The 23155-nt window shown below is 43.5% G+C and overlaps 1 protein-coding gene across 4 annotated transcripts in view; it reads left to right on the top strand.

Annotated features, from left to right (window-relative positions):
• LOC306976122 (periostin-like) overlaps nt 1-10121 on the top strand; it is a 75319-nt gene extending 65198 nt beyond the window's left edge. The window contains exons 18-22 of one of the 4 annotated variants that reach the window (XM_079574001.1): nt 726-915; nt 2564-2613; nt 4707-4769; nt 4860-4889; nt 8075-10121. In XM_079574001.1, the coding sequence (XP_079430127.1) occupies nt 726-915; nt 2564-2613; nt 4707-4769; nt 4860-4889; nt 8075-8112 (371 nt within the window). In that variant the 3' untranslated portion in view covers nt 8113-10121. Of the gene's footprint in view, nt 1-725; nt 921-2563; nt 2614-4706; nt 4770-4859; nt 4890-8074 lie in introns of all 4 variants that reach the window. The other 3 variants (XM_079574002.1, XM_079574000.1, XM_079574003.1) reach the window with 3 other exon arrangements.
• The last annotated feature ends 13034 nt before the right edge of the window (nt 10122-23155 follow it).

Here is a 23155-nt window from a genome sequence, read left to right as displayed (position 1 = left end):
GTCAAACTCTGGCAAATATGAGATGAAAAAGAATGTGAAAAGTCAGCAATGTGAGGAAAAGGATCTGTTTTGTTTGTCTTGACTATGAAGCGTTACTCTGGCCAATATGCTGTAAGCGCCAGGTGAGAACTGGTTAGATTCGGGTAAAGCCGAACAGGAGAAACTGCGCTTGGTAAGAGGTTTAAAAAATAGGAAATATGCGCAGCAAAAGCGTTTTGGGGGTAAATTTTGTCTCTCAGCAGGAATAGGCCACCATTTTTACATACTGAGATATGTTCTTACCTTAGCTTTGACGAGTTCTTTAGGACCTGTCTGATCTTCCCCCGTGCCTTCAGTCACGTAAACACAGCGCAGACGGCGTTAGCATTTAGCCTCTCCCTCTCTCCTCTATAGCTCCAAAACAGGTCAAGATAGAAGCTACCAAGCTCTTCCACGTTTTCCCTATTTAAATATGGTTACGTGAAGTGTTCCACTACAAAGTATAATCACACAAAATTAAACAATGTGGATTTTCTAAGCGGATAAAAGGGGAACTATATTGTAAGGCGTAATAATACCGCGCAGTAATCTTCACTTTACATTATAGTTCCCCCTTTTATCCTCATATAAATTGTTCTGCTTGTGCACTGACCTAATGAGGTTTAAACGTCTCTACTAGTCTACTACACTTCCTGCCCATTCAAAGGACTTCTATTCTATCCCTAATTCTGTTTCCATCGTTCCAGTTCCTGACATTACGAAGGTGACGCGGGTGATTGAGAGACCGCCCTCCGTCACCAAGGTAACCCGGGTGATCGGGGGCGAGCCCAGCATTACCAAAGTCACCCGGGTCATCGAAGGAGAGCCCAGCATTACCAAAGTCACCCGGGTCATCGAAGGAGAGCCCACGATCACCAAAGTCACCCGGGTGGTCTCGGCAGGTCAGTCTCTCACACTTCATACACTTTAGAGAGTGAACGACGGTCACAAAGGCTTTTGGAACTGAGAGGTGGCACATTTACATTTGTTGGCTGGTAGCATGGTAAGACTGACGGAGGAGGCAGTAAAACTAAAATAAATTCTGGTTTTACTGTCTTTACCGTTTTACTATGTTTCAAATATCAGCGCTGAGTGCCACGATCTACAGGTCTATCTTCCCATCTTGCCAAACAGCACAGTAGCACTACAGTCCTTTCACAATGGCTGACATCGAGGAATGGCTCACACAGAACTTTTCTCAATCTATCTCAACGAGAGCAAAAGTGAGTGATTTCTGTTTGGACCCAAGTTCATGGACTCTGTGCTGGACCTGGCAGCCCTCGCCCCTTTCTCTCACACAGTGGTGAGAAATGTAGGGGTTAAGTTTGACGACAAACTGAAATTCGACAAGCAGATGGACACTGTTGTTCGGACAAGCTTCTGTCAGCTCCGTCTTCTGGCCAAGGTTAAACCTTTCCTCGGTCAGGATGACTTAGAGAAGGCTTTTATTAGCTCCCGTATTGACTCCTGTAATGCGCTTTATGTGGGTGTGAACAAGTGCACTTTAAACCGGCTGCAGATGGACTGCACTCACTGCACTCCTTACACTGGCTCCCAGTACATGCAAGGGAGAATTTTAAACTATTAATGTTTGTTTTCAAATCAATTCATGGACTTGCACCTTCTTATTTATGTGAACTGCTCGTTGAACATCAGCCCAGTAGAGGCTGTGTCTGCAGGACATCACCTGCAGGAGGTCTCCAGGACCAAAAGTAAGCAGTGGGTGATCGTTTCTTTTCAGTGACTGGTCCGAGGCTCTGGAACTCTCTGCCTTTTGAGTTACGAGCCCTCACTGACCTGACATTGTTAATTGCACATGTGTAATGTATATGTGTTGTTGGTTTTTTATATTTTGTGCTATGTTTTTTTACTACATTGCACTTATGGAAAGCACTTTGGTTCAGCGGGTGCTGTTGTAAAGCGCTATACAAATAAAGGTTGATTGATTGACAATACTCAGAAGGTTTTTGTCAAACAATTGTTCTGTGGTGAAGCTGCTCTTTGGTGTTTACGGAGCAACAACCATTACTTTACATGTGATGTGATGTTGTTTATTCCCCCAATACTCCACATTTACGTAAAATCCATGAGTAATCCTTTGCCCGAGAGGAAACCTCAGAGTGCTGCGCTTCACACAGATTTCTGTTGTGCGTGTTCGACTTTGGCTGCATGTCTGGGCCAAGATTTGGGGAGTTAACTTGTGTTAATGGTCCAGGTGCTTGACTTGAGAGTGACAGAGCACGGCCCAGTCAAGAACCTCGCTGGTCCCGGTCCCAGAGCATTGTGTAACTGACTTTGTACGCGCTCCTGATCCGTGATAGCGAAGCACAGACACCTGAGACCACCACACACCAACACCCCTCGAAGTCCAGGAGGTCAAGCAGACTCTGTTCTTGTTCTTCTCACCTCAAGAACAAGAACAACCTCCTTAAATCTTACGAAGTGTGAGCCGGCCTTTACCTAGTTCTGAGCTGGACTCTGCTTGTAACACTGACAAAGCCAAGATGAATGCATGGTGTAATCTTCTCTCTTGATTCTGTCTTCCAGGGCCTCAGTACTCATACAGCTCCGGAACCACCAACGTCGACCTGTCAGGTACGAAACTCACTCACGCCGCTGAGGTTTCAGGGGCAAATGCAGCGAACATTCCTAAACCCCGCAGACAAACCCTCCACGTTTGCCTGTGTATGTGGACTCGCCTGATCCGACCTGGACAGGGAAGTGAAGAGCCCCCGGAGACGCAGATGAATGCCTTTTCCAGATCCATAAAGTTGTCGTATCCTCCTACGAACCCGGAGCACTCATCTGAAAGTGTGTGGGAACTGAAGATATCATGACGGTCAACAAGGTTATAAATGACCATCTGTGAAGGCAGATCCCCCCAAAAAACAGTCAAAAATCATTTATTTCAGTCATTTTGGTGCATTATGATATATCACGTTATTAGTAAAACCTTGTCACGTTTTAGGCTCAACTATTATTGGATATTATTATGTCATCGGTTGCTACATAAGCATGTCATTTCGTTATCTCATTTTATAGTTTAACTTTAAAGTCCACCTTTGCTGCGGATGATCAAGACCTGGGGAAACACTCACACGTCGAGGAAAAGGACAGAACTCGCTTAAAGGATCTGTATCTGCTATTTTAGCCATCCCAAAGTAAACTATAGGCATTTATATGATATATTGTACCCCTACCACTATGGAGTACTCATTTTTGTGAGAAATGTAAGTATTTTCTGGGAGTATTTTGCACGACGCTACGATTCAGTTAACTCCACCCCCTTTCTCCGAGCTAATCCGCCCATGCAACCCATTAGCAGTAAGAAATATAAATATCACAGCAAAAAGTTAAGCTACGTCACAATGCAGTTATAAGGAGTTGACATCTGCAACACAGCTTCATAAATGGCTAACACACAAGCTAACCCACACGCTGACACACACGCTAACACACACATGCTGACACGGGTCTTGACTCACCGCTCTGTCCTGGTCGCTCCATCAGGTGTTTACATTATGGGACTCGCGTTGGTTATAAAAGTGAATCCACTTTGATTCTGGCGAAGGTTCACCAAACATCCATCAGAGATAGTCACAGAAAAACAATATTTTTGCTGTTAGTCGCTGAATCCCGGAAAGAAATTCCAACTTCTGAGGAGTGGCCTCTTCTTTGGTTGAATGAAGTTCTGTAGCGCTTTTCTCCGTGACATTATCGTTGGATAAGAAAAAAGAACAGGCGTGTCCAGAGTAGGTTAGAAAGAGCTCCTTCTTCACAGCTTTCAGTGCAAACATGACATCTGTTCAGACGCTCAGGGGGTTTGTTTTTTTCCTTTATTTATTTCTTACAACAGAAATAAAGAAAAAGCTGTTTTGTAAATTAAGATCAGGCCGTAAGGCATTACATTAGACATCGGGCTGTTCCTGTTTGACACTATTTCTAGTGTCACTATACACTAGTGTCACAACTCAGTGGTTTTCCAGCAGAGGGCGGAGCAGCTGCTCAGAGAGCAGGATTCAGGAGGATTGCTGAGAACTGTGTGAATGAAGCCAAAAAACACTCTGGGGGTGTTTTTGATAAGGAAGTAGCATAACAACATGGCTAAAAGCTCCAAAAAGTCGATTTTGCATGATATAGGACCTTTAATCATGAGCTCTTTGTCTAAACCTCATGGGTTTATTGTAACCTGCTCGTTGGAGGAACATATTTCCCCCTCATTTATACTTGTAAAAAGCAAATTAACGTGACATTTTATGAAAACTATAGACCGATGTTTAGCTTGTGAGATGAAGACAGTGTTAAACGTCCAATAAATAAACAGTAATAAAAGAAGGTATTTGGGGACATCACGATCAACACTTTGGGATATAAGAGTGCATGAACAAATCAAGTGCATCCACATGAACGCAGCATTTGCCTACTCTCTCTCACGGCAAAAGAAATCCTCCAGAGCTGGCTATATTTGTGTTTTCTCCCTGTATTTGGAGGGTGAGTGCTCCTGTTGCCCTCCATCAACCCAAAACTTGCCTGTCCTGACAAAGACCCTGGCTCAAGATCTGGGGGAAAGTCTTCTAAAACAAGAAATATGAGAGAAAACATGCATTTTTTGAGTGGTTCTGAGTTGGTTTGGTTAAATGTCTTGTTTTAAAAGATGTAGACCGTGACATGTTCTTTATTTTCCTCAGGAGCTGATCTTTCCACCATCGAAGGGACAGTTGACGCCGACACACTCGCCAGAATCGTCCAAGGTGAGTTCGACGCGCTGCACAGCGCGAAGTTGACTTTGTAACTTTGATAGATTGAGTATGACGTGTTCTGTACATGTGTTTACCTCTGAGCAGGCTCGAGGAGAACTCCTCCCAGAAGAGGTAGTACAAATGCTAAGCAGTTAATGCTAATGCTAAGAAGCAAACGACAGCTAAGCTAACGGCATTTACCTGTGATATTGCAGAAAAACACTTTGAGACTGACTGCTGCTAAGCTAATGCTAATAAATGTAAAGCATCTAATGCTAAAAAAAAAAGCTAAGCTAATGGCAATTATTGTTTCATAGCAGAGAAACATTTTTGCGATAGATTCCTGCTAAGCTTATGCAATCAAGCAGCTAAGAAACAAATGGCTGATAAGGTAATGGCATCTGTTTCTTGGGGGAAAAACATTTTCAGATTGGTTGCAGCTACGCTAATGCTAACAAATGTCAAGCAGCTAAGCTAATGCTATGGACATTTGAATAAATAAAACATGGCATGTTGGGCAGCACAATATATCAGCAAATTATCGCAATATTCGGAAGCCAAAACCACTAAGGTCTACTAACTGAGACTGACACATTTTTATGCTAGCACTGCCAAGAACAAAAAGTTCAAAATGTACAAAAGTTTAGTGTTCGAGTTGAGAAACATATCTGGACATTTTAGTGACAGTTGAAATCATCACAAACCACTATGAATTTATTTTCAGTTCAAATTTATCCAGCAGAAACTAAAATTATGATGAAAGATTAGCACTAATGTGTTTCTCACAACAAGAATAGTATTTTTTTCATATTGTGCAGCTAATGGCATGGCTCCTTTGTTTTATCTGGGTAAATGATGTTGTTGCCCGTCTTGCTCCTGCTTCTCAAAGCTACAGCAGCTGCTCCTCATTCTGTGAAGTTATAGCCTGGATTCATTTACCTGCTCTGTGTCAGTTCGACTTTTAGATCCAGGGGTGGAATACGTTGAAATAGACAACGGAGAAAACACTTGGAATGTTCATTGGCAAGCCAGATGGGGGGGAAAACTGTGATCTGTAACTTATTTTTTTCTCTTTGCAAGAAAGTACAAACACGGTGCTGTATGGCAGGAATCGCAAGGCCAAAGCGATTTACAACCACTTCTCTATAAATATCTCGGAAAATCCTCCACCTCGCAAATCTAATGGTTCAAATTGGCAATGGCAAAGATAGTACAGTACAATACCCTTCACAAGTAGCAAAATGTAGTGTATCCTTTTGTTTAGGCCTCTACAAAACATTTTCTGAGATTCCTTTACTCGTTTTTAGTTTATACTCAAATGTTAATGCTCTGGATATGTTTAAATTTGAAGAAAAAGTCCAATTTAATCGCAATATTTTTCCATCTGAGCAAGGATGTTGTGAAGTGCAAGATTTTAGGGTTGCACTTTCAACCTTTCCAAGCCAGTTTCCATATTATTAGCAATAAAAATAAACCAAGAGATTTTCTGGTAATGGACTGTCTTTATGCTGAGTTCATATTAGGATTATATAGCTACGGAATAAAGGATGTGCGTGTCCTGTTTCCGTCCTATTGCTACTGCTGTGCTGCAAAGTGAAGCGCTCCATGTTTTTGTTCTATTTGCCAACTCTTCTGTTATTGCTTTATAACAGTGGCTCTCAAACTTTTCACACAAAGTACCAAATCATGAAGTATTTGAGCTTCCATGTTGCACCAGGCCTAGATTAAGATTAGATTAGGACTAAACAAGGGGAAACATACTTAAATTGTTTTAAATTATGTATGAACTGAGTGTTAACCTTATATACGGTGAGACAAAGCAGGTGGAAGAAACCCGAACATTTTTAATATGGACATTTTTTTGATAGTTTCTCTCTTCACATGTTAATGTGAGGCCATGGTTCTCCACCGGGAAAAGGTGGCGCCCTCTGTAGGTCGGTGGAGAGACCTTGTCTCAAGTGGAGAAGTTCAAGTATCTCAGGGTCCTTTTCTTAGTCTTGAGGGATGGATGGAGCGTGAGATCGATAGACGGGTCGGTGCGGCGTCGGCAGTGATGCGGTCGCTGTATCGGACTGTTGTGATGAAGAGGTGACTGTTGTGATGAAGAGGTGACTGTTGTGATGAAGAGGTGACTGTTGTGATGAAGAGGTGACTGTTGTGATGAAGAGGTGACTGTTGTGATGAAGAGGGAGCTGAGTCAGGGGGCAAAGCTCTCGATTTGCTGATCGATCAATGCTCCTATACCGTCACCTTTGGTCGTGAGATCTAGGTAATGACCAAAAGGACAAGATAGAGGATACAGGCGGTCTTCCAGGTGCCTCACGGCCTCTCGGGAGGTTTTCCGGGCCTGTCCCATTGGGAGGAGGCCAAGACCCAGGACACGCTGGAGGGACCATGTCTCTGAGTTGGCCTGGTGTCGTCTCGGAGTCCCTCCAGAACAGCTGGAGCAGAAAAAAGTGGATGGAAGGACGGACAGATGGATGGATGGATGGATGGATGGATGGATGGATGGATGGATGGATGGATGGAAGGATGGATGGTTCTAAGGACGGATGGAAGGAAGGACGGACGGTTGGAAGGACGGATGGATGGATGGATGGAAGGACGGATGGTTCTAAGGACGGATGGAAGGAAGGACGGACGGATGGAAGGATGGATGGAAGGATGGAAGGTTGGATGGATGGATGGATGGATGGATGGATGGATGGATGGAAGGACGGATGGTTCTAAGGACGGATGGAAGGAAGGACGGACGGATGGAAGGATGGATGGACGGATGGAAGGTTGGATGGATGGATGGATGGATGGATGGATGGATGGATGGATGGATGGATGGTTCTAAGGACGGATGGAAGGAAGGACGGACGGATGGAAGGATGGATGGATGGATGGATGGATGGATGGATGGATGGAAGGATGGATGGATGGATGGATGGAGGGAAGGACGAACGGACGGACGGATGGACAGACGGACATCTTTTTTTCAATGTCAAAGTACAAAATGGACCCAAGCCTTCCTGGCTCTAAACCTGGCTCTATTTTGTATTTCTACTCATTCCCCTGCAGTGTCTCTCCTTAAACCAGCTAACGAAACAAATGCATTACAGAACCATAGACTCAATGATCTCAAATTTATATAAATAAAGTCTACAACTGCAGATGTAACATGACGAAACCCCATGTTTGAGAACCACTACTCCATAAACCCTCATTGCCTTATGTGAGTTTATCGTATGTGCTTGAAGCTCGTCCCAGAATGCATCGCGTGTGTGCATGAGCTAAACTGATATATGTTTTCTTCTTCATCCTCCTCCCAGCTGGAAGACCAAAACAAAGAGTCCAGAAGCAGAACTAACCACCTCCAGACGAGAGCGGCGTTTGGAAGCGGACGCCGCACGTAAAACCCCGGAGGGGCCTTTGTACAGCAGCTGTATTTTTATTTCAATGCCAGTGGGTGTAAAGCAGAGGTGGGCAGAGCGGCCGAGCATTTACTCAAGCCAACATTTGGAAATATTGTCATTCAGTAAAAAATCAACGCACGGTTTCTATAACTAGCATCAGGTCAAGATGATTGCTTTTTCATGGCCAATATCTCTAGTGTTTTATGCCACAAAAAGAAAGACAAACATTATCAAATATAGGAAGACAACTTTTGAGCATCGAAACGTGTACAATAGCTGCCAAAATGTAAACTGAATGTGTTCTAGAGCATATTTTTGTACTTTTTTATGAACTTGTGCAGTAAAAGTAGTCGAGAAATGTCTTTAGTCGTTGCATAATGTGACCAACAAAAATGTAAAATATTTCTCACGCTTGTCATAAACACGTAACATAAACTTATATATTCATTTTCACAACGAGAAGTTTTTACATTTGACACAAGTTTTTGCCATAGATACAGACGGCATCGCGTCATAGAAGAGGGCGTGGCTTAGAATCTTTTGGGAAACAACATTTTTCACAGTTTTTAGCCATTTTCTGGTGAAATCTAAACTTATTTATCACATGCAAAATAAAGCAAAGTCTAAATCGGGTCCACATGGATGTTTATTCACAGCAGATTGTTCAGTAGAAGCGGAAAAACAAAATGGCAGTCGTAGCTGGAGCAAGCTAGCGTTTGTAACATGTTAGCATATCATGTTAGCATTCTCCGTTTTTCTGTATTTACGGGCTGTTGAACCACTTTGCTCCTCTCCATGTCTTTGTATCTTTATTTAGTAGGAACTATATTCATAATTCAGCGTTTGTTAAAGTAGTTTTTGAATAATTAGAGAAAGTTTAATTGTTTTCAAACATGACCATATATGGGCGATTCCAGAGATGCCGTCTGTATCTATAAACACGTAACATAAACTTATATTCATTTTCACAACGAGAAGTTTTTACATTTGACTCAAGTTTTTGCTATAGATACAGACGGCATCGCGTCACAGAAGAGGGCGTGGCTTAGAATCTTTTGGGAAACAACATTTTTCACAGTTTTTAGCCATTTTCTGGTGAAATCTAAATTTATTTATCACATGCAAAATAAAGCAAAGTCTAAATCGGGTCCACATGGATGTTTATTCACAGCAGATTGTTCAGTAGAAGCGGAAAAACAAAATGGCAGTCGTAGCTGGAGCAAGCTAGCGTTAGTAACATGTTAGCATATCATGTTAGCATTCCCCGTTTTTTTGTATTCATGGGCTGTTGAACCACTTCGCTCCTCTCCATGTCTTTGTATCTTTATTTAGTATAAAACTATATTCATAATTCAGCATTTTTTAAACTAGTTTTTGAATAATTAACTGTTTAACATGACCGTATATGGCCGATTCCTGAAATGCCGTCTGTATCTATTGTAAGACTCTTCTTTGTTGGATAAATGCGGCCGGCGAAACCCACCTCTGGTTTTTACGTACAACAATTCTTAAACAAATGGTGCTTTGAATGTAAGTGTGTGCAATAGAGTCTTGATATAAACAACGACTGTTTTGGCTTGTTCGAACGGCGATAAAATCTCTTCGCTGCGAGCTATTAGCGCAGCTGTAAAAGCCGTCAATTTCCCGCTTTTATGACGTTTCCCAGAGGAGGACAGTAAAACCCGAGGAGTTTGGCCGCCTCTTTAAAAGATTGTTGTGAAATTTCGTATTGTAAAGTCTGGTTTGGAAAGTGATTGCATCAAAGGGCTTTTTTCTTTTTTTTTTTTGTAACTGAAAGATTGTATCACGCAGTTGGGTCTCGACAGGTTTTAAATATTTACCAAATAAAGCGCATTCTCAGATCCGGACGTGATAGTTTTATATGTGGCTCTGGTTAAGTCGTGTTTGGTGGACCACCTCTGTGAACGTTTTTACGAGTGAATTATCAAATAAAGGGGTTTCAGGTCTTTTTTCCAGTCACTGTGAGCTGTCTGTGTCTCTCTTTTGCAATGTCACGTTCACATGTAGAGTGTTTTGGGTCTCTCCTCTGTAAACCCCCCCTCTCTCCTTTTTCTCCCCTCTTCCCCTCTCTTTTCTTTTCCCCTCTCTCTATCCTCTCTCTCCCTTCTCTCCCCTCGCTTCACTGCTCTCTTCTTTTCCTCTCTCTCTCTCCCTTCTCTCCCCTGTCTCTCTCCAATTTTCTCACCTCTCTCTCTCCTCAATTTCCTCTCTCTTCCCTCTCTTCATCCCCCTCTCACACTTCTCTCTTTCCCTTTTCTCCCCTCTCTCCTCTCTCCCTTTTCTCCTCTCTCTTCTTTTCCCCTCTCTCTCCTTTCTCTTCTCTTTCCCCCACTTTCCTCTCTCTTCCCTCTCTCTTCTATTCCCCTCTTTCATGTTCCTTTTCCCTCTCTCCCCTTCTCTCCCCTCTCTCTCTCCTCACTTTCCTCTCTCTTCCCTCTCTCTTCACCCCCTCTCCCTTTTCCCCTCTCTCCCTTCTCTCTCCTCGCTTCCGTGCTCTCTTCTTTTCCTCTCTCTCTCCCTTTTCTCCTCTCTCTTCCCTCTCTCTTCATCCCCCTCTCACACTTTTCCTCTCTCTCTCTCTCTCTCTTTTTCCCCTTCTCTCCCCTCTCTCCCTTCTCTCCCCTCACTTCCCTGCTCTCTTCTTTTCCCCTCTCTCTCCCTTCCCTCTCTCCTCTCTCTCCTTTCTCTCTCTTCTCTCTCACCCACTTTCCTCTCTCTTCTCTCTCTCTTCTATTCCCCTCTTTTGTGTTCCTTTTCCTTCTCTCCCCTTTTCTCCCCTCTCTCTCTCCTCTCTCTCTCCCTTTCTCCTCTCTCTTCTTTTCCCCTCTCTCCCTTCTCCATTCTCTTCTCTCCCTTCTCTCCCCTCTATCCTCTCTCTCCCTTCTCTCCCCTGTTTCTCTCCAATTTTCTCACCTCTCTCCTCAATTTCATCTCTCTTCCCTCTCTTCATCCCCCTCTCACACTTCTCTCTCTCTCCCTTTTCTCCCCTCTCTCCTCTCTCCCTTTTCCCCTCTCTCTCCTTTCTCTTCTCTCTCCCCCACTTTCCTCTCTCTTCCCTCTCTCTTCCTTTCCCCTCTCTATCCTTTTGCCCCTCTCTTCTATTCCCCTCTTTCGTGTTCCTTTTCCCTCCCCCCTTTTCTCCCCACTCTCTCTCCTCACTTTCCTCTCTCTACCCTCTCTCTTCACCCCCTGTCCCTTCTCCATTCTCCTCTCTCACTTCTCTCCCCTCGCTTCCCTGCTCTCTTCTTTTCCCCTCTCTCTCTCCCCTTTTCTCCCCTCTCTCCTCTCTCTCCCTTTTCTCCTCTCTCTTCCCTCTTTCTTTATCACCCTCTCACACTTCTCTCTCTCTCCCCTTTCTCCTCTATCTTCTTTCCCCTCTCTCTCTTTTCCCCCCTCTCTTCTTTTCTCCTCTCTCCCTTCTCTCCTTTCTCTCCCCTTGCTTCCCTGCTCTCTTCTTTTCCCCTCTTTCCCTTCTCCATTCTCCTCTCTCCCTTCTCTCCCCTCACTTCCCTGCTCTCTTCTTTTCCCTTCTCTCTCTCCCTTCCCTCTCTCCTATCTCTCCCCTCTCTCTTCTCACTTTCCTCTCTCTACCCTCTCTCTTCACCCCTTCTCCATTCTCCTCTCTCACTTCTCTCCCCTCACTTTCCTGCTCTCTTCTTTCCCCCTCTCTTTCTCCCTTTTTCTCCCATCTCTCCTCTGTCCCTTTTCTCCTCTCTCTTCCCTCTCTCTTCATACCCCTCTCACACTTCTCCTCTCTCTCTTTTTCCCCCTCTCTTCTCTCCCCTCGCTTCCCTGCTCTCTTCTTCCCCCCTCTCTCTCCCTTCCCTCTCTCCTGTCTCTCCTCTCTCTCTCCTTTCTCCCTCTTCTCTCTCCCCAACTTTCCTCTCTCTTCCCTCTCTCTTCATCCCCCTCTCACAATTCTCCTCTCTCTCTCTCTCCCTTCCCTCTCTCCTGTCTCTCTCTTCTCCCTTTCCTCTCTCTTCTTTTCCCCTCTCACAATTCTCCTCTCTCTCTCCCTTTTCTCCTCTCTCTTCTTCCCCCCTCTCTCTCCTTTCTCTCTCTCCTCTCTCCCCCACTTTCCTCTCTCTTCCCTCTCTCTTCTTCCCCCTCTCTCTCCTTTCTCTCTCTCCTCTCTCCCCCACTTTCCTCTCTATCCTTTCACCCCTCTCTTCTTTTCCCCTCTCTTCTATTCTCCTCTCGTCTCTCCCTCTCCCCCTCTCTCTCTGATCTTGCTCCTCTCTCCAGTTGTAGCTCAAACTCGTCCCCCCACATTTAAAGACACATTGGGATTTGCGACCTCAGTCATTAAACAGTGTTGCCTCACAAGCTCTACATGTGTGAACACAGCTGGAGCAAAGCATTCACACAACATGTAGCTCTTTGTGCCTCTTCCTTGTCCAATGCACGTTTAAGGGCAGAGAAAACCTTCTTTTCGCCCAGACGGTTGAAGCTTCTTCCTCAGAGTTGTCACAAGCTGCCGCCGAATTTCACTTTACAGGTTTTGACGCCGTTTTCCAAGAGTTGGAAGGAGGACGACATCTGGTGTCTAACTTCTTCAGTGCAGCATCACAGATATTCCGGACCACAGGAGCCCATCAGGAGCCCAGCAGGAGCCCCATCATCCCCATTTGATCCACATTTCCAAATTTCACTTGCCTCCTTTATTCATCTGTAGTGGGCAGTATCCTGTATTTAGAGCTAACAAGACATGTCACAGCAACATCCTCTGATTACTCTGAAGCCTCTAGAAAACAACACTGGTCTGATAATCCTTAAAACATTTATTTTTAGAAGACAAACTTATCATATTGGATTATAATTGGTGGGTCACAAGGGGCCCCCTACCTTTTTTTGTCCTTAAAAAAGCATTTTAAACAGAACACTTGAAGACGATGTGTGTCTAAAAAGAACTACTACATCATTAATCTTACTTAATTCGAGATTAATCACAGGTTTACACTGTAGTTCTTACTAATATTGGTTCCAATAGTAATCTGGTGTTGTTTCTAATTATAAAGTTCAAAATTATTTATATTTTTATCACGCGTTTGACTTGCGTAGGGGCAGGCATATTTTAGTTTTCTTCCTTTTTTCCCTGTATATTGTGGTGCATTAACCCCTTAACTCCCGCCTGAACCGAGAGGATATTTTTCCTCACGTCATCAGATTTTTTTCCATTATTTTTTTGTTGGGTATTCAACTCATTTTTGTAACTTTTTTGTCATTTTTTGTCATATTTTTGTCATTTTTTGTCATATTTTTGTCATATTTTTGGTCATTTTTTATCACATTTTTATTATTTTCTCGTCAATTTTTGGTCAATTTCTTGTGACATTTTTGCCACTTTTTCATCAATTTTTCGTAACTTTTTTGTCACATTTTTATTTTTTTTTGTCACATTTTTATTATTTTTTGTCACATTTTTATATATTTTTTTGTCACATTTTTATTATTTTTTGTCACATTTTTGTTTATTTTTTGTCACATTTTTATTTATTTTTTGTCACATTTTTATTTATTTTTTGGTCACATTTTTATTTATTTTTTGGTCACATTTTTATTTTTGTCACATTTTTATTATTTTTTGTCACATTTTTTATTATTTTTTTGTCACATTTTTATTTATTTTTTGTCACATTTTATTTATTTTTTGGTCACATTTTTATTTATTTTTTTTGTCACATTTTTGTTTTTTTTGTGTCACATTTTTATTTTTGTCACATTTTTTTTAGTTTTTTTTTACATTTTTATTTATTTTTTGTCACATTTTATTTATTTTTTTGTCACATTTTTATTTATTTTTTTTGTCACATTTTTGTTTTTTTTGTGTCACATTTTTATTTTTGTCACATTTTTTTTAGTTTTTTTTACATTTTTATTTATTTTTTGTCACATTTTTATTTTTTGTCACATTTTTTATTTGATTTTTTTAAAACTATTTTTCCAATAAGCCTTTACATTTGGGTAAAACCAAACTGGAGAGAAAGTGCTTGGTTCAGGTGGGAGGTAAGAGGTTAACGTCTTTAAAAGAGCCATGATTCGCCTCACTGTAGGGACAGCAACAAGGCTGTCTCGAATTTTCGGCCATGTCCAAAGCTCAGGCCTGAACGTAAATATATTCTATAAAACATGCTTATCATCCATGCAAAGCCGGTGTTGTAATTTTTAAAGCTAAATCTCAAAATGACTTTTTCGTGGCTCCACAAGGATCACAACCTGAAAATAGATGGAAATAATCTTCATTTAACAAGCAAAGATAATGACTGAAGGCAAATATTATGACGTTTGGGGCTTCGAAGTAGACGACAAGCTCTCGGGCTTTCATCCCCACTGACCTAAACAGTATAGGAATTAAAGTTATCATTGCTACAGCCTCTCCACAACCTTTCCTAAAAAAAACAATGACATCACCTGTGATAATTGTCATGTCACTCACTTGACCAGAGGCTTCAGCAGGTCCGTGTTAAACCACTGATGTCACAGAAAACAACAATGATCTTCACAAGAATAAGAAGCCTCTTGAGGAATTATCGCCCAAACATTCCTCGGACTACGATGCAGCAACACAGGTGCGTCAGGCTTCAGGGACCGGCTACTCCTTGGCAAATTTACAGCCTGTCCAGAGTTATGAGCCACGAGACAAAGTACCCGCATGTATCCGTGAGCTCAGCGATGACATCAGAGCGAGCGAGAACTTTATCAGCGGCGACGGGCGGATAAACGCTGGTGTCATGACTGAAAACAGGTGCTGGACGGCTACGCTCCTCCAAAGACCTGAGAGACTCAACATGAAGGCTCGACCCATCACAGACCCTCAGACCCCATCACAGACCCCATCACAGACCTCATCACAGACCCCATCATAGACCCCATCATAGACCCATCACAGACCCCATCACAGACCTCATCACAGACCCCATCATAGACCCATCACAGACCCCATCACAGACCTCATCACAGACCCCATCATAGACCCCATCATAGACCCCATCACAGACCCCATCACAGACCTCATCACAGACCCTCAGACCCCATCATAGACCCCATCATAGACCCCATCACAGACCCCATCATAGACCCCATCACAGACCCCATCACAGACCTCATCACAGACCCTCAGACCCCATCATAGACCCCATCATAGACCCATCACAGACCCCATCACAGACCTCATCACAGACCCCATCATAGACCCATCACAGACCCCATCACAGACCTCATCACAGACCCCATCATAGACCCCATCATAGACCTCATCACAGACCCTCAGACCCCATCATAGACCCCATCATAGACCCCATCATAGACCCCATCATAGACCTCATCACAGACCCTCAGACCCCATCATAGACCCCATCATAGACCCCATCATAGACCTCATCACAGACCCTCAGACCCCATCATAGACCCCATCACAGACCCCATCACAGACCTCATCACAGACCCTCAGACCCCATCATAGACCCCATCATAGACCCCATCACAGACCCCATCATAGACCCCATCACAGACCCCATCACAGACCTCATCACAGACCCTCAGACCCCATCATAGACCCCATCATAGACCCATCACAGACCCCATCACAGACCTCATCACAGACCCCATCATAGACCCATCACAGACCCCATCACAGACCTCATCACAGACCCCATCATAGACCCCATCATAGACCTCATCACAGACCCTCAGACCCCATCATAGACCCCATCATAGACCCCATCATAGACCCCATCATAGACCTCATCACAGACCCTCAGACCCCATCATAGACCCCATCATAGACCTCATCACAGACCCTCAGACCCCATCATAGACCCCATCACAGACCCCATCACAGACCTCATCACAGACCCTCAGACCCCATCATAGACCCCATCATAGACCCCATCACAGACCTCATCACAGACCCTCAGACCCCATCATAGACCCCATCACAGACCCCATCATAGACCCCATCACAGACCTCATCACAGACCCTCAGACCCCATCATAGACCCCATCGCAGACCCCATCACAGACCTCATCACAGACCCTCAGACCCCATCACAGACCCCATAGACCCCATCACAGAGCCCATCACAGACCCCATCGCAGACCCTCAGACCCCATCACAGAGCTCATCACAGACCCCATCACAGACCCTCAGACCCCATCATAGACCCATCACAGACCCCATCACAGACCTCATCACAGACCTCATCATAGACCCCATCATAGACCCATCACAGTCCCCATCACAGACCTCATCATAGACCCCATCATAGACCCATCACAGACCCCATCACAGACCTCATCACAGACCTAATCACAGACCCCATCATAGACCCCATCACAGACCCATCATAGACCCCATAGACCTCATCATAGACCTCATCATAGACCCCATCACAGACCTCATCACAGACCTCATCACAGACCCCATCATAGACCCCATCACAGACCCATCATAGACCCCATAGACCTCATCATAGACCTCATCATAGACCCCATCACAGACCTCATCACAGACCTCATCACAGACCCCATCATAGACCCCATCACAGACCCATCATAGACCCCATAGACCCCATCATAGACCCCATCACAGACCTCATCACAGACCCCATCATAGACCCCATCACAGACCCCATCATAGACCCATCATAGACCCCATAGACCCCATCATAGACCCCATCACAGACCCCATCATAGACCCCATCATAGACCTCATCATAGACCTCATCATAGACCCCATCACAGACCCCATCACAGACCCTCAGACCCCATCACAGACCCATCACAGACCTCATCATAGACCCATCACAGACCCCATCACAGACCCCATCATAGACCTAATCACAGACCCATCACAGACCCCATCACAGACCCCATCATAGACCTAATCACAGACCCATCACAGACCCCATCACAGACACCATCATAGACCTAATCACAGACCCATCACAGACCCCATCACAGACCCCATCGCAGACCCCATCACAGACCCCATCATAGACCTAATCACAGACCCATCATAGACCCCATCACAGACCTCATCACAGACCTCATCACAGACCCCATCGCAGACCCCATCACAGACCCCATCATAGACCCATCACAGACCTCATCATAGACCCCATCACAGACCCTCAGACCCCATCACAGACCCCATCACAGACCCCATCATAGACCCATCACAGACCTCATCATAGACCCCATCGCAGACCCTCATACCCCATCACAGACCCCATCACAGACCCCATCATAGACCCCATCACAGACCTCATCACAGACCCCATCGCAGACCCCATCATAGACCCATCACAGACCTCATCATAGACCCCATCGCAGACCCTCAGACCCCATCACAGACCTCATCATAGACCCCATCGCAGACCCTCAGACCCCATCACAGACCTCATCATAGACCCATCACAGACCCCATCACAGACCCCATCGCAGACCCTCAGACCCCATCACAGACCCCATCACAGACCTCATCATAGACCCCATCACAGACCTCATCACAGACCCCATCATAGACCTCATCACAGACCCTCAGACCCCATCATAGACCCCATCACAGACCCCATCATAGACCCCATCACAGACCTCATCACAGACCCTCAGACCCCATCATAGACCCCATCGCAGACCCCATCACAGACCTCATCACAGACCCTCAGACCCCATCACAGACCCCATAGACCCCATCACAGAGCCCATCACAGACCCCATCGCAGACCCTCAGACCCCATCACAGAGCTCATCACAGACCCCATCACAGACCCTCAGACCCCATCATAGACCCATCACAGACCCCATCACAGACCTCATCACAGACCTCATCATAGACCCCATCATAGACCCATCACAGTCCCCATCACAGACCTCATCATAGACCCCATCATAGACCCATCACAGACCCCATCACAGACCTCATCACAGACCTAATCACAGACCCCATCATAGACCCCATCACAGACCCATCATAGACCCCATAGACCTCATCATAGACCTCATCATAGACCCCATCACAGACCTCATCACAGACCTCATCACAGACCCCATCATAGACCCCATCACAGACCCATCATAGACCCCATAGACCTCATCATAGACCTCATCATAGACCCCATCACAGACCTCATCACAGACCTCATCACAGACCCCATCACAGACCCATCATAGACCCCATAGACCCCATCATAGACCCCATCACAGACCTCATCACAGACCCCATCATAGACCCCATCACAGACCCCATCATAGACCCATCATAGACCCCATAGACCCCATCATAGACCCCATCACAGACCCCATCATAGACCCCATCATAGACCTCATCATAGACCTCATCATAGACCCCATCACAGACCCCATCACAGACCCTCAGACCCCATCACAGACCCATCACAGACCTCATCATAGACCCATCACAGACCCCATCACAGACCCCATCATAGACCTAATCACAGACCCATCACAGACCCCATCACAGACCCCATCATAGACCTAATCACAGACCCATCACAGACCCCATCACAGACACCATCATAGACCTAATCACAGACCCATCACAGACCCCATCACAGACCCCATCGCAGACCCCATCACAGACCCCATCATAGACCTAATCACAGACCCATCATAGACCCCATCACAGACCTCATCACAGACCTCATCACAGACCCCATCGCAGACCCCATCACAGACCCCATCATAGACCCATCACAGACCTCATCATAGACCCCATCACAGACCCTCAGACCCCATCACAGACCCCATCACAGACCCCATCATAGACCCATCACAGACCTCATCATAGACCCCATCGCAGACCCTCATACCCCATCACAGACCCCATCACAGACCCCATCATAGACCCCATCACAGACCTCATCACAGACCCCATCGCAGACCCCATCATAGACCCATCACAGACCTCATCATAGACCCCATCGCAGACCCTCAGACCCCATCACAGACCTCATCATAGACCCCATCGCAGACCCTCAGACCCCATCACAGACCTCATCATAGACCCATCACAGACCCCATCACAGACCCCATCGCAGACCCTCAGACCCCATCACAGACCCCATCACAGACCTCATCATAGACCCCATCACAGACCTCATCACAGACCCCATCACAGACCTCATCACAGACCCTCAGACCCCATCACAGACCCCATCACAGACCCCATCACAGACCCTCAGACCCCATCACAGACCCCATCACAGACCCCATCACAGACCTCACGGGACTTACAAGAACATTTACAAGTCAGATGTAATGTGCTGCATACTTACACAGTCTTTTTGTCTGGATTAGGTGTCTGACGCTCTGGGGAGTAAAGTGTTTTGAAAATGCAGCACAATGTCCGGAATCGAAACAGCTGGAGCTTTATGTCAAAAAGTAAAATTCTCACTGACTATTTCTCGGAAACATGAGAATTTAATTGCGTGAAGATCCAGCTGTCGCGATTTCAGACATTGCGACGTTAATTCAAGATGATAGGTGATTTAAAGGCTGAGTAATTGCATAGATATGTATCATTCATGTAAAACAGATAAATCTACATTCTGTTTGTTAAAAGGGAAATTCTACCACAGACATTTTGCCTTTTCTCCATTTCGAAACAGAACTGTAGGTTCTTAAAGGGATATTTCAGGGTTGTTGACATAGGGCCTCAGTTATCAAGAGTGTTGTTGATTTCTGGAGATATTTTTTTTTGTAATTCATGCAGGCTAGCTGATACCATAGAAATGCACTAGCCTAGCGCCACTAAGCTCTTCAAATATAAAACCTGCATGAATTTAAGAAAAAAAATATCTTCAGAAATCAAGAACACTCAGGATAACTAGGAAATGAGGTCCTATGTCAAGAATCCTGAAATATCCCTTTAAGTCTGGCCAAATGAAAACAATGAGTGCATGTTTATGTATGAACCCAAAGCACGAAAGACAAAAGGCTTTGTACATGCAATGATGATGCTGACCTTCCAGGATTATGTGTAATGTCTCCTGTCCTTAGCCATGACTTGCTGAAAAAAGAAAGTATATATATACATATAAAAAAAAAAAAACCTTCCTCACCTCCGCAGGCGGTCTCTTTTTCCTCCTGCTCGGGTCCTCTACCAGAGGCCTGGGAGCTTGAGGGTTCTGCGCAGTATCTTTGCTGTTCCTGTTCCACTTTTCTGTATTTCCTGGGATCTGCTGGAGCCACTCCTCCAGTTTGGGGGTCACTGCCCCGAGTGCCCCAACGACCACGGGCACCACTGATGCTTCACCCTCCAGGTTTTCTCCAGCTCTTCCCTGAGCCCCTGGTGTTTCTCTAGTTTCTCATGTTCCTTCCGGGCCTCTGCTAGTCTCCACATTTGATGTTCTGAGATTATGATCTATTACAAAAAAACGTCAACCTAAGTCCCTATAACACGTCACTCACTGTAACTATAGACCTGCACTAAGTAGACCAGTGGTTCCCAACCTTTATAGCCCCCTGAGGACTTTCTTATGCATGTATCTTTAAAATTATAAAGTCTGTTCTTTTAGCTGTAAGTGAGAGTAACTGTATGGTTTACAAAGCTATAAAACTAGGTATGCGACCAACTTGCTGCCTTGTGTTGACCATTTGTTGACCTAAGGAACAAAGGAGCTAAGGAGACACCTTTTGGGGAAATTTCAGTCGTAAACTTGTTGTAAAGCAGGATGCCCATTTGTTATCTGTTTGGTAAAGAAATGGTTTGATGTAGACCTTAGATCAACCCCTTTAGTATAAAAGCGGGGTCTTCTGTTTTACTTGCAGACTCTCCTGTGACTCTCTGCGACTGTCATGCTGTCAACTTGTGCTAATAAAGACTCTGAGAACTACGTTGCTTTTAGCATTTTTCTTAGCATTTTTGTTAGCCACAACATCCACAATTTGGTGCATTGGCCGGGAAGCACACCAAATTGAAATCTTTTTTGAGAAGATCCACGACGATTTGTTCCTGGCCTGACGAGTCGACATCCTGGGGAGTCTCCATAGAGCTTTTCGACCTTCATTCAGAAAGAGTGCACTCTCCTAAATAGGTAAAAGCAGAAACCTTTTTAATAGAATATCTGCATATTGGATTAATCTAAATTATTTTTTGAATGATTGGCCGCGCTCTATGTTTGTGTTTTGTGTTTGTGTTTGTTTTTGTTTGTTTATTTATGGAAACAGTATATTTTAAAGGAAATAAGTTATATGCGCAGTGAAATAAGTGATGTGTTGAAATAAGGATCCAGAGGGCATATGAAATGCTGCTCATGTTAAGTTATGGTAGGCCTACAGGTGTTTTGATTGTGTTAAGATGTTTTTTACGCTTTTTCATTAAAAATAAAGTAGATGTTTTTTACGCTTTTTCATTAAAAATAAAGTAGACTTTCTCGTTTTTTACGCTTTTTCGTCAAAATAAAGTAGATGTTTTTTACGCTTTTTCATTAAAAATAAAGTAGACATTTTTAAAAAATGTTGTTAGGGTCTTTCTCTCACACGAACTGGACATTACAGACAACCACACTATTTCTTTTAAATTTTGTGGGCATTCATTTTTTTTGTCGCGCTTTTTTTGGTAAAACAAGGTAGACATTTCACGTTTTTTACGCTTTTTAAGTAAAAAAAGTAGACAAACACTTTTTTACGCTTTTTAGGAAAAAAAAGTAGCCATTTCACGTTTTTTACGCTTTTTTCGTAAAAATAAAGTAGACACTTAGAAAATCCGACGTTATGACGGTACTTTAATTTATATTTAGTGAACTAAACTATTATATTTTATATTATGTGGGGAAATAGGTTTGCCTGCAATAATAACCAGATAGTATAAACTTGTTTTATATGTTTTTGGGATAAAATTAAGAAAATGATAAAACTACTTAAGAATACAAATTGAAAAATAATAAAAAATAAAGTAAAAAAGGATAAAGTAAATTACACTAAGCTTATGTTATGTTTTTTTTTTTGAAAAGAGAAGATAGTAAACCCTTATAACAAGTATGGTGACCGGTATGAAAAACCTTTTGTGTGCTTATAACTCTTAGTGTTGTTATTAGTTATGTTATATTGTGCATGTGCGCTATAATGTCTAAAGCTAAAACATAACTAAAGCATTGCTAAAAACAGCAGTTTTTTTTTTTTTTTATCTTAGTGCTGTAATGCAAAAACGATGATGATATACCTTAGGAAGGTGGTGATAAGAGTTGGACTGGAGATTTGTTTGCAGAGACTGTGGTGTAATGATATTGGGATAGTTGAAAAAATGCTGTGATGCTTTGTGTTTTGTCACACTGTTAACTTCTTACACATTGAGCTCTCTCTTGAGTTTGTGGTAAAACTTAGATCTTAGGTAATAGGAATAGTACAGTAAGGTAGTTTTGTGGATAATTGTATTTTATAGTTGAAAAATAACTGCTATTCTATCTGTAATGTTCAAAATATATTTTGAATATTTATGAATGGATTATATTGGTGCAGATTTGTTACGAATCATTTATATTATTGGTGATGGTATTGTTTGTATAAAGTAGGAATGCTTAGTGTACCCCTTGTTAAACTGTAAAAAAAAAAAAAAAAAAAAAAAAAAAAAAGGGGAGTGTGAGGGGATGCCCCAGGACTGTTGTAACATGATCCCGAACCTCCCAAACTTTTTATGGCCCCAATCCTCTCCCTAGATTGTTCTTTACTTTCTTCCACTGTGAGAATGATAAGGTGATAGATAAGATATGATGAGTGACCTTTTCGAAGAACTGTGTTTATTGGGTGGTTATATGACTCATGATTTTTTGTCTCCGCTTGAATGGTATTGTTGGGATTAATCTCGGATAAAATAAAGTATAGATATAGGAAGTAAAATCTAAATGTTATGCTTTGTTCTTGGATCTAATGAAACCTTAGCCCTACTTGAGATTTATCTAATGTTGACTTGTTGTAGAGCTGACTATGGTTTTTGGACATCTGATTGCATCAAAA

Source organism: Gobius niger, assembly GCF_951799975.1.
Source record: "Gobius niger genome assembly, chromosome: 1".
Taxonomy (NCBI): domain Eukaryota; kingdom Metazoa; phylum Chordata; class Actinopteri; order Gobiiformes; family Gobiidae; genus Gobius; species Gobius niger.
The sequence above is the reverse complement of the archived record's forward strand: the minus strand, read 5'-3'. Positions and strand labels throughout refer to the sequence as shown.